The 12,312-nt window shown below is 36.6% G+C and overlaps 1 protein-coding gene across 4 annotated transcripts in view; it reads left to right on the forward strand.

The window, feature by feature from the left end:
• Positions 1-697: 697 nt before the first annotated feature.
• Positions 698-12,312, forward strand: part of LOC132196043 (opioid-binding protein/cell adhesion molecule homolog) — a 99,829-nt gene continuing 88,214 nt past the window's right edge. For all 4 annotated transcript variants that reach the window (XM_059618423.1, XM_059618426.1, XM_059618427.1 and 1 more), the window contains exon 1: positions 698-867. In XM_059618423.1, the coding sequence (XP_059474406.1) occupies positions 804-867 (64 nt within the window). In that variant the 5' untranslated portion in view covers positions 698-803. The remainder of the gene's footprint in view (positions 868-12,312) is intronic.

Raw genomic sequence — 12,312 nt, forward strand, 5'->3', positions numbered from 1 at the left:
ATTGTATTTTTATTTATTAAATTTATAAATAAGCTTCTTGTTTTGTTTGATATATTTTTATATTTTATTATTTATCATTTTTTTACAGCATAACTAAATTTTTCAGTAAGTGATTAAAGGTAAAATTACATATCTGAATTTGATCTGTTCTCATATTTTCTAAGAGAATGTCATACATCCATAATTTATAACATTAAATTGCAAAACGATTCTGTAGCCATGCATGCGAGCTTCTCAATGGAATCGAATAGAGTTGATTTTAATTTTCCTTGTTTTTCAGGAAGAAATGTGACAAATGACTCTCATGTGGGAAGGAAATTCAAAGGAAACATTTTTCCTTCATTCACAAAAATTCCGTAAGAGGAAATAAACGTAAAATTTGTGATGTCTTGATTTGCCTGGCAATCAGTGTGCATGTGTTGGCCGGTTGGGAATTTCCTTTGCATTCTTGTCAAGGCATATTTTTCAGAGAAACGCCGGCATAATTGCGCAAGTGGGATAAAAAATAAACTGCCTTAAATCACGAGAGAAAGAGAGAGAGAGAGCGAGATTGTTAGCAATATTATTATCGGAACACGTGGGGGGTGGGATTTCGGTCGGTGGCTGGCGGCGGCGGCGTGTTTTATAGAGTGTGCGCTGCTGCAAATACACTCGGCACGCTCTCGGCGGCTTTGCTTTAGTGTTTCTTTGGCGATCATCGCGCGCACACACACATTTCACCCCCTTCCTCGCCGCCTCCGCTGCCGCCGCCGCCTCCGTCGCCGGCAATCGCGCATTCACTCGCTCCGGACAAGCCTCGCAGGATGTTCCTCCAAGCGCTGCTCCTGGCCCTCGCCGTGGGACAACAGGTCGCGGCTCACGTTGGAGGTAGGACCCTTTGAAATTTTCACCCAATGTAAACCTACGAATTATCAACATCGTGGAACATGTCAAATCGCGTCATTTCTATAAATTAACATTAATTTTTTTCCATCGAATTATAAATGAAACATTTTTCTACGACCAATTAATTTACCACGTTGAGGGGGAATAGTAGGCTTTTAAGTATTATGAAACTTATCAATTTTTGATTGAAGATTTGTTTTTATAAATCAGAGTTTCATAAAATTATTGTAAGGAAACTAAACATGTTCTAGTAAATTCTTAAAATATAAATAACATTAATTGTTTAAAAACCCATAATTATTTTCAGTATTTTGATAATTTAAGAATAATATAATTATTAACTGAATTATTCACATTTTTAAATGTTTATTTCTGATCATTTTTAATTTTATGCATAATTATAAATATACAAACAAATATTCTACATAAGAGCCTACAATTCTCACAATTCTACTAATTACAGTTAAATGGATTCTAGGCACTCTTTTGGATTTCTTCCTTTGAGTTTGAATCTAAATGGAACAATTTATTTAATTCTATCCAGATTCTATCGACAAGAATCAGTACAATTTTTATACAAAGCAACTCTTAAGCTGCAACACAAATGTGAGCAAGACAAGGAAGTTGTCAACTTATTGTTAGTTTTGAGAATTATATAAAGTGTGAGCTGAGCGCATTAGATTTCACCAACATGTGTCCCTTGCATGGAGAACAAAAGTTCTTTTAAAATAGTATAAAAATTAGTGGGTTTGTTCAAAAGAATTTGCATCTAAAGACTAATGGATTATTTTATTTTTAACCGGCTTTATACCTACTTATTTATATTCGAGTTTCAAATATTCCTCAGATATTATTTTTATAAATCAAAAAACATTGTATTAGATTAGGAGACGAATAATTGCTTTTGCATATGCACAAGTTGACAGCGAATCACTTTAAGTGCGGGCGAGCAAGTGATTTCATAGCTGGGTGCATAAGTTGCTGAAATCACGTTAGGGCAGGTGTGTGTGTAATGCAATTTGAACGCGCCGTTTTTAATTTGCCTGCACTCGAGGGGCCTCTAATGAAATCTACCCTCGTTTCAACCAAACGCACACATTTCGTACCTGCCGCACAAGAAAGTGCCGCGCATCAGAGACTTGTTCAAACACAGAGAGGAAGCCGGACACGCAAGAAAGTAAATTATACGCGTGTATTATTGAAATACGCGCGGCACAACAGGAAGAAGCCGCAGCAGTTGCTCTCTCGAAATACACCTCCAGTTTAATGTTTCCACTCGGCCGGAAAGTTTTGTCCCCGCAAGTATTTCTCTCAAGGGGGAACACAAGAAATCCCTTTGTAACACAAAAATCAAATTCAATTTGGTTGCAAAATGTTAATGAAAGTAAGAAAAAGTACATTGGGTACAAATTGCAGCAATTCTTTATTAGAACAATAACTATTTTATCTTCATAAAATTTTTAAGGTATATTGATAAATTTTTGCAAGTTTTGAGATGAAAATAAAATGAATCGCTTGCAGTAGGATATTTTGTCTTGTTAGTTCAGTGTTTAGTACTTTTTAAGTTTGATCACTCAAAATCTTTTTTTGTGGGCTTAATGTATTGATTCCTTTCCTAACAGAGATTTCAAACTTAAAACCAGTGGCAATAAAACCTTCACTAGGGCAGGGAAAATTTTTATTTTTTATTTTAAATAAAATCGCAATTTTTAAGAAAAATGTAATGAATAGAAAACAAGAGGTGAGGAGATAATTTTTTTAATTCTAATATTAAAATAAACAGAGGACTGTTAATTACAGGGGATGAAAACAAAACATAAATTAGTTTTTCGGGTACAAAAGCAAATTACGATCTCGAAAAATTCTTCAAATTATTGCAATGAATGTAGAAAATATCCGATGAAATGAATAAATCTCTTAATTTTCCAAAATCACATCGTTATGAAAATTCATAAAAGTTAATTTTGCAATCCAGGCTAAAATGGAGCTTTTGAGACAATTTTTTAAAATAAAGATAAAAACTTTTATTCCCAGTACCAACCCAGAGGTGTGTCTTGGGAAGATAAAATTAAAATTGTTAATAAAACATTTTTACAGATTGCTAAGTTTTTTATTACATACATTATATTTTCCTATATTTTGTGCAATGTAGTTTTTATGCACAAAAAATGGCGCTCTCTGCAAATAGGGAAATATTCCTTGTATTTGCTTTTGTTTTTCTTCATTAAGACCGTCTGTGAGCGGCAACAACTATGCGCAAGCCAAGTTTTCCTCATTTCAACCCGCTTACAAGAAGTTTCTCCGGACTGGGAAAGTGAGCGAGTTTTCCGAGACTCGTTTGTGGTTTGACAGTCCGCAGTAGCAATGCAGCGCGGCAATCGCGTGTCAAAAATACCTGCCCCGTTTTTCCATTTTTCCAGGAAACTGAACTCGGGAAATAAATTCATGAAGTGGAGGTCGAGTTTCCATTTTTTTGATCACAGTTTTTCTGCCCTTTTTATTTTTTTTGCATTTGAAATAAATTTCACGCCGAAAAAGATCCTGGTTTATTGGCGGATTGTCTCTCTTGAGGAGGATATTTATTTTTATTTATTTATTATATGAGACGGCAACAGCTCGAAGCGGGAGTGGAGCTTCAAATAAACGAATGCCAAACACAGAGAGAGAGAGAAAAGTGCAGCTCGTTTTTATTATTTCAAGTGCCCGAGGGGATGTTTGATTTTTGTGTTCTGGATGCAGCGCTGTTGAATATTATTTCCCCACATGGTTGCAGAATAAAAGCTTTTGAGACTGAAACATCTGAAAGTGATCGATAGCAAAATAATAAAAAAAATCAAGCGTATATCAGGACAAAAAAAACACAAAATTCCTGCCCATGCTAAAGGATTTGAATATCCGCGGACAAAGGCGATAAAACCGATTACCAATGATGAGCGTATCTTTTTTTTTACCATGAAAATCCCTCTATTCAACATTAGAAAGTGGAATATTAAAACAAAAATATAATATAATTTAAAACATTGGTAAATCTAACGTGGGATTATAGAAATTTGGTACAGATTATAAATTTAATTTTTTTTCTTATAAATACTCTGCACTGAAAAAGCACATGTAACTTTTACACAGGCTCCAAAACCATTATTGTTAGTTTTATGTATTGATTCTTATTTCTCAAAAAGACCTTATCCTCCGCAGTGAACCACCGTTGACTAAGTTTTTGTTCTTATGACTAACAATATTAAAAAAAAAATATTTAAAAAACGATACTTTTTTGTAAAATTAATTTTCTTGTTTGTAAATTGCATTTTTCATAGAACGTTTCCATACTAATCTATTTATGGTGAAGTTGTTGAATGAAAGTGTACACATTAATTAAAGACTTATATTAATAAAATAAATGAAATTCAATATTTTATTTCTGTCAATAGATTAGGTCCAAAACAAAAAGGGAAAATGATAAATTAGAAACGCAAAAGTAAAATTTCCTACTTCTAAAATAGCGTTTAAAAATATCAGCGGAGATTTTACGTAAAGATTATTTGAAATTAACAGACATTGAGAGAAAATGCTGCCGCGTTTATATGGCAAAATCTTAATTTGGTTGTGAAAAACTCGAATCTCTGTGAGTTGTGCAGATTTTTCGTAAGCTTTGTTAAAACACGGTGTGGATTTCAGGTGCCGGCGGCGTGTTGTTGTGCCGGCAGCAAAATGGATATAGCGGCTCATTATAGCGACGGAGGAGGCCGTTATTAAAACTCCCGCAGGGAAATCTTTATTAATGATTCTCAAGTTGCTGTCAATTAAGCCCAGCGGCCAGCTTGGCGAGGCCTGGCCTGGCTGTGCAGACCAGCAACCCTTCTTTTTCGGAACCACGTGTGCGTAAATAATTGAAATCTCCCTTAATTGCTTTAATAAAATCACTTCAACTCAAATGACTCCGAGAGTGCCGGCGTAATCCAGGCAAAGCCCTCAGCTGTTTGCAGACTTTGCTCTGCGCCGGCTAAACACGCCGAGCCAAACTGGGTGCTAATGGGAGCTCTCCGACGGCCGACGAGGCCCTCGCAGACTTTTAAAGCTCTTTCAATTGAAAACATGCACAATTAAATATTTCTCTGTCATTTTTTTTAATGAAATTTAAAATTTCAAATAAATCAAAAAATTTTTTTAATTAAATACCAAATTACATCGCCGAATAGTTTTAAATGGATGGTAATTAACAGTTATAATTTATTCCTCAAAAAAGCTAATAGCAAATTTAAGATTGAAAAGTCTTCATTACTCGTTTCGCCATGCCATTTATTATAACTTTAAATAACAGCGCTTAACACTGGCAAACATATTCCACTTGACATTTTATATGTACGTATGTGAAGTGTCTGAAAAAACATCCAAAGCTTGTATAAAAAAGCATGCATATGCGGTACAAAAATCAATTCCCGCGAGCGTTGTAAAAATCTACTCGCGCGCGTCCTTGAGAGTTTGCAGTTGCATTGGCAAGCCTTCTTTATGGCGATCACATTACCCATGCCATAAAGTTCCATGCTCATGCACCGACATGCAAATATGTTTTGAGAGAGCGGCGCAGTATGCAATTGAAGGATTATTCATGCAAAGGGTCGAGCGTTTTGTACTCGATCAAAGCAGCCGGTCAGAAAATGCGTCGCCGATATGGGCAAAAATGAGCCGCTCAAGTGCCTCCACGTCCCACAGGAATAACGGCCCTTGACACAAACTGTGTGCTGCAAAATGTTCGCCGATATTACACCAAGAGGTAACTTGTGGTTGGCGGATTTTCTCCCACTAGAGAGTTTTAAAATGTAGAAAAAGGGCAGCGATTAGTAAAATTCGGACGAAAATTTAAATTCAAACCTTTTAAATTGATTCTCCAAGGGTAGAAAGTTATTAATGACACACAATGAACTCACAACAATTCAGATTTACTCTAATTCAGAATTTGAACACCAAGCACAAGCAAGGGTTCAAAAAAATTGGCACTTCTGCATTCTTTTCTGGTCTTCTTTTATAGGAAATAAATTACCACATAATTTAAAAAAAAAAGTTGAATGCAATCACAAATTGACAGTACGTTTTATCATCCAATACATATATACTTTTATGATTTAGCCTTTTACAATTGGCATTGTTCACATTCAACTGAGTGAGATTTATTCATTCTATGATTTCTCCGCTGATCGAGAAAAAATTGATCTAACTAAGAACATGATAAGAAAAGCTGAAAAGCTCCCATTGAATTGGCTAAAAAGGAGAGAAAAGTTTTTCGAGTGTGAATAAAAAGTATTAATGTGGCTTGAAAGGCAAGCGGGGTCGACTTCTTTTTTCTTGTCAAACCGCCTCGTCCGTGGAGGAGTAATCGAGTGCGGGCGGAATTCAATTTGGCTCCCGGTGTAAATCATCGCGCTATCAAAGGATGAGCAGAGAGAAAAGGGACCAATTAAAACCACCGCATGATGGAGGGATTTAACTCGAATGCTCGGCGATGAATGAGTGAATGACTACTTGCTTTGCGCTGTCAGATCGGGCAATACCCTCATCACTTTCAATTTGCCCGACCTGTCGCAATCACTTGCACCAACATTAATCAGCACAACAGCTGTTGCGGAATTCAAATTGCACGACACAACAACTAACTGCTCGGGATAATCAGAGTCAACAGCCTCGCTGAGGTGAGTTATTGCTCGAAAAGAGAGCGAATAATTTAATTCCGCGCCCCGACCGCCTGAATTCATTTCGTCGTGCTAATGAGATTTTGCATGGAAATCGCGCGCAATCAAATTACTACCGCCCAAATTATGACCCTCGCCACAATTTCTGTATCAGAATAAATGTGCAGATGCTGCATTAAAAATGACAAATCGCACTCCCAATTACCAACTTGTTCACGATTTTGTACGTATAAATAATAAATTTTATGCAATATTCACTTCCAAAATTAAAATTATTAAAGCACTTCACTATTTGTTTAATTCTGCTTTGTTTTGTTTGCAGTTAGTTTGCTTTAATACTGATATACATATTATGGCATAAATATTATAATCAAACCTGCATGCTATTGATGGAAATTAACTTTTCATTCCGTTCTCAATTGCAGTACAAATGTGCAGTGCACATACTTATTTGTATTAGAAATAAATTTACTAACAATAATGTGGTAATATTTTTAGTTGCAAATTGTGTTTATTGATCTATCTATTTTTAATATTAATAATAATATAAATATTATTAATATATAAATAATTAATAAATAAATTATATAAAGTTATTCCATAAGTTCTAAAACGTATAAGAAAATTCTTAAAATAAATTTAAATAATGGTAAAAGTAAAAATAAAATTTGAAATTTTTAAAGAAAATAATTTTCTAATTTGACACACCTAAAAATAATGAAGTGCGCAATATGCTGAGCATCAAAACGCTGTGGGTTGCCTACAACGCAGGTTTTTCATTTCCAAATGGATTTTGGGACTGAGCGTAGAGGAGATTCGGTGGCGAGGAACAGCAACAAATCCCGCATTTAATTAACACCAGAGCACGCGGTGTGCGTTGCTCTAAACAAATAATGAATATTCCGCCGTTGCTGCGAATTTAAGCAAATTTCACGCTTCCTCGGGTGCATTACAATTGGGCCACACAGGCGCAGGGCGGCCAACCTACACAATACTGCAAACTACAAAGTGCGGTGAGATAATTGCTGTGAAAATTAGCCCGGCTCTTGGCCGCACAATAAACCGCGGCTGCGGACGCGCGCGCCTTGTTTGTTTAAGGTTGCAAATGACTGGTGGCCGCAGCGCCGTAATGACCCTCCCTATTGACAGAGAATAGGCCTCGTCTCTAGTGAAATATATACGGCTCGGAATGACGCTTACATCTGTTGTGAGGGCCGTAAATACTTCCGTCGACCCTCAGGTGACCGCCTAATTTTACTATGCGGCCGCTTTAAAGGGCCTCATAAAGACTCGCGGCTGATTATTTCCTATGGAAATGCTGCTGCCGGCGAGTTACGACTTTTCTTTATTATATATCCACCCGAATCGAAATTGAATTCGGCCTTCGCGTACATATAAAATAAAACTCGGCCGATAATAATTCACCTGTTTGCCCTGGGGCTTTTCCCGACCGCCGAATTTTACTCTCTGGCGTAAAAAAGCTGCGGGCGCACCCAAAATGGCCCAATTTGGCGACACGCGCGCTGAATGAGCCCTAAGTGCTGCCACAGAGGTGCGGACGAATATTTTACCTTCTCTCTTCCACTCTTCACAACTTGAACTCATTTTCACGCGCGCGATGACACTTTCCCTGCCGAGAGAGACGACGAATTACTTCGGCCTCGCCGCGTAAAATGTGGCTTTTGTATTTTTTAAACCGCAAAAAGTACACGTTGCGAATTTCATGCAGCAAAAATTTGGCGTCGCACCTGCAAAGTGGCAATCGATTTTTTTATCCTGGATAAAAGTGGTGCCTCCAAATCAGATTTTTTTTTTAAAGTTTACTTCAAAAAGTTTTATTAAAATTTAAAAATTAATCATTATACCTTGTCTTATTGAGGATATTTTACTTCAAATTTTCATTTCACTGGTAGACCACGTTTCTTTCTTCCATAATTATGAAAATTTCTCACCAAATTAAAATTAATTTTGAAAAATAATCTTTTCAAATTTTCCTGTCTCTGTAAATTTTTTTTAACATATGTATTAGGATTTGTTTTATGATATATAGCAGCTTTACTTTGCATTACGTGTATTATATTATGGTCTATTTCCCCAGAAATTTGAAAGTGTTAGGTTAAAAACCTTAAGAGGCATAGAAAGTAGCAGCAAATAGAAAACAGGCATTTTCCAGACTCTTAATCGTGACTGATCTGATTGTGAATTAAGAAAATTGTATTCAGAGGATTGAAACTTCAATATTGCTAATCGGGTTACAAAATCAAAATTTCTTTTGGTTGTATTTTGTGTCTAAAGTATGTATTTTTATTTGTATAATATTATGGTATTTGAAATATTTTATATTTACAAACTTCCTTTGGAATGAGGTGTTTATCTGGTAGATTATTTTATAATTAAGTTTCTTGCTCAAAAATTTACTTCTCAACTCTCAACCGTGACTGGAACTAGAAGAACACTGTTTTTTTCCCCAATACTAAACGCCAACCGATTAATTTAAACTGGCAATTCTGTTTGTCTGATAAAATATTTTCATTAAAATTCACGGATTCATATTTTGAAGCAGATTTCTCCGGAGAAAATAATGAAGCAACTTTCTTTGAGTAAAATTTAGGTCAAAATATAATAATGAAGAAAGTGAGCGTGGCGTGATCTCTGGAGGTTTTTTGGCTTTTCTGTACCCACACGAGGCGACCGAAATTGGCTCACGTTGATTGACACACGTCCTCTCGGCTCATATTAAGACGCTGCTAGTGATGATTAATAACACAGCGAAGACGGGATGCCTTGGTTAGTTTAATAAAGCCGCAGCAGCCAGCCACGCCGGATTATTTAATCTCAAGTGATGGGGCGCACGGCGGCTCTGCATCTCTCTAATATACTCTCTAGCATAATTCAAGCCCACACACACATTGTTGCAATATAAGCAAAAGGCAGCTCGGTCTAATTTGCTTACGCGCGCTCGCCATGCACCGCCGCCTTTGATTTAATTCCGGGGTCAACCGCACGCGGGATGAGAGAAGGGAGGTGTCACGAAACCCGAGCATCAAAAATGAAAACGTTACAAAACAAACACGGCCCGATTCGAGCTTGAAACTAATGTGTCATGACATTTGGACACGGCAGGCACGCAGCGCCGATTGTGATCTTAAAAATGTAATTAGAGTGAAACAGCGAGAGAGGCTTAATCACTCACCAAGAGAGCGACTTGCTGACGCAAATCAAAACAACCGAGTGTGTGTTTCAACTTGAAAATGATCAGATTTGTCTTGCAAAACTTGTTTGATAAATATGACATTATTTGCGATTTTGTCAACACATTAATTTTTAATAATTATAAATTTAAATAATAATTTATTTTATCTCAATACGTAACCATTAATTTATTTTATATATTTAACGCATTATTTCTTTATTTACTTGCAATTACAAAAACAAAATTTCTCAATAAAATTCTTCAATATTACATTTTATTTTATGTTTTCTCTTTGCCATTAACAATATTGACATATATTGTTAGCACTCATAAAATTTTCTATGTACTTAATCAATTAAATTAATTTCGTGTAATATGAATTTTTATTAAAGTTTAAGTTAATTAAAATTGATTCAAATCAAAATTCTATAATTCATGATAAATAATATAATTGTAATTTTCGCATTGCACCTTGTGAGTGTTGAAATGAAAGGTTAATTTTCTCCTGCTCAAGGGATTTTTGAAAGGACGAAAAGCCCTGTAGAATTCAATTCTGGTTAGTGGAATGGTTTATGGTGCGCCGCGGGTGCTGCCGCACGGCCCCGCACACGCGATATCAAAGAAAATGACGGCGATAAATAATTTGGAGAAAAATGCGGAGAGAGGGAAAAAGGAGGCGATTAATCGTGGCCGTAATTTACGGGCGCACGATTCGAATGCACTTCTCATTAAGGAAAACCATTCCGCTGTGCATTGCCCGCTCCATTTGACGCAGAGATTACTTCAGAATCAATTCGATTCTGCAAACGCATTTTCCAACAAAGCGGGAAATAATTTGTTTGTGTGTAAAAGGAAAATACACGTTAAACCGGGGAGGTGTTGGAGAGAAAGAAAGCTGGTAGGTTTATCACGTGCCAGCCATGCAGAGAAGGAAACGTTTCTCTGTGTGGAGAAAAGAGCATATTGTTTCCTTCTGCGGATCAGAGCTTTAGCTATGTTGCGGTTTTTCGCAGCCTACTTGAAGAGATTATTCCGTTTCCAAACGCGCAACATCCCCTTTTCCAGCTTTTCCTTATTGATTTTCTCCATATATATTCAGGCAAACAATAGTAAATCCGGAGATTTCAAATGTTATCTTGAATTACATTTGACTTTTATCCCAAATTGAGAAACGAGCATAAAAATTTGGATGAAAGGCGCCAAAAATATCACTGTTTTGACTAGAAAGAAGTCTGGTGGATTAATAATTTAGATATAATATTATGTAAGATTAAAAAAAAAATTAACAACATGTATTTTTGGAAACATATATTTAAAAAAAAAATGATGATAACATTGAAAGTATAGATTTTTTCTTAAAATTAGTTTCCAGATTAATTTTTGGGTATTTTACACAATCTTTAGTTTCTTTCATCGACTAACTAAAGATTAAGTGTCAAGTCTGAAAAGTAAATATCGGTAAATATTAAGACTGGACGTTGGTTTTGGCCGTTGAAGGAGGCGGGGATGAATAATTGGCTGTTGTGTCTGGCCCACGTCTGTGTGTGTCGGGCGCAGTCCCCACGGGCCTTTGGGGTCGTCCCCCTACTCACGCGTCAAAATTGCATCAGCGGCAAAAGCAAAGTGCACAAGAAGCATCTGGCCGCACATCAGCCTCGTTTTTTGTTTGTTTGTGTTTTGCGAATAAGCTCGAATGCTGACTGGTCGGTTGCGATTTTTTGGTTGATCCATCACTGCTGCTGCTGACCGCCCCGGTTTGACTTTATAGTTTAAGGACGGGGCGGCCGAGCCGATGGATGATGTATGGCCGGTCAAATTCAATAACGCGTGTCCACGGGGAGCTGCTATTCAGCCGGCGAAAGATGAAATATTGCAGCCCCCACCCTGCGCGCCGGTGTAACAAAGGTCTGCAGGTAATAACAGCTACTTAAGCCCCGTCCCTTGCTTGTTAGGGCAAACAACTTCCTTTCTTATGCAAAGCACCGGCAAATATATAATAAATTAAATTGATTGTGAAATGAGCTTGGCATATTCTCGTGCGGTGCGCGCATACGATCCAAGTTTCCTCCTGGGAATTGCCTCTTCCTCTGCTTTACGCACGAAAATTCGCTTCCGCCCGACGAGTTGACCTTTTCAAAATTGCGGCCGTCTCTTGCGGAACGACAAAAAGCAAATAATGATGATGCATTCAACTGTGTCAACTCCATTATTGTAAAAATTTACAAAATTATTAATGCCACCAAAGAACCAAATTTCTGTAAAATGGATTAACTGGGCTTCACAATCAACTTTCAATCCATTCAATAAATTATTATTTATTTGTTCACATCCTTAAAATCAAATTGCTTACGTTTAATGAAATTAGTAACAAGAAAGGGAAATTTTTACAAAACAGCACAACCACAAGCAAATTTTATTTTAAATTTTGGAGGTCCCAATGACCTCATCCTCCTCAGTGAACCGCACAATCAGGGAAAAGCAAAATATAGAGCAAATATGAGAGTTTTATAAACAATAATTCATCTTCAAATTTTTGAGCTCACTGGCGGA

Source organism: Neocloeon triangulifer, unplaced genomic scaffold (genome assembly GCF_031216515.1).
Source record: "Neocloeon triangulifer isolate White Clay Creek 2 clone unplaced genomic scaffold, ASM3121651v1 ptg000011l, whole genome shotgun sequence".
In the NCBI taxonomy this organism is placed as follows: domain Eukaryota; kingdom Metazoa; phylum Arthropoda; class Insecta; order Ephemeroptera; family Baetidae; genus Neocloeon; species Neocloeon triangulifer.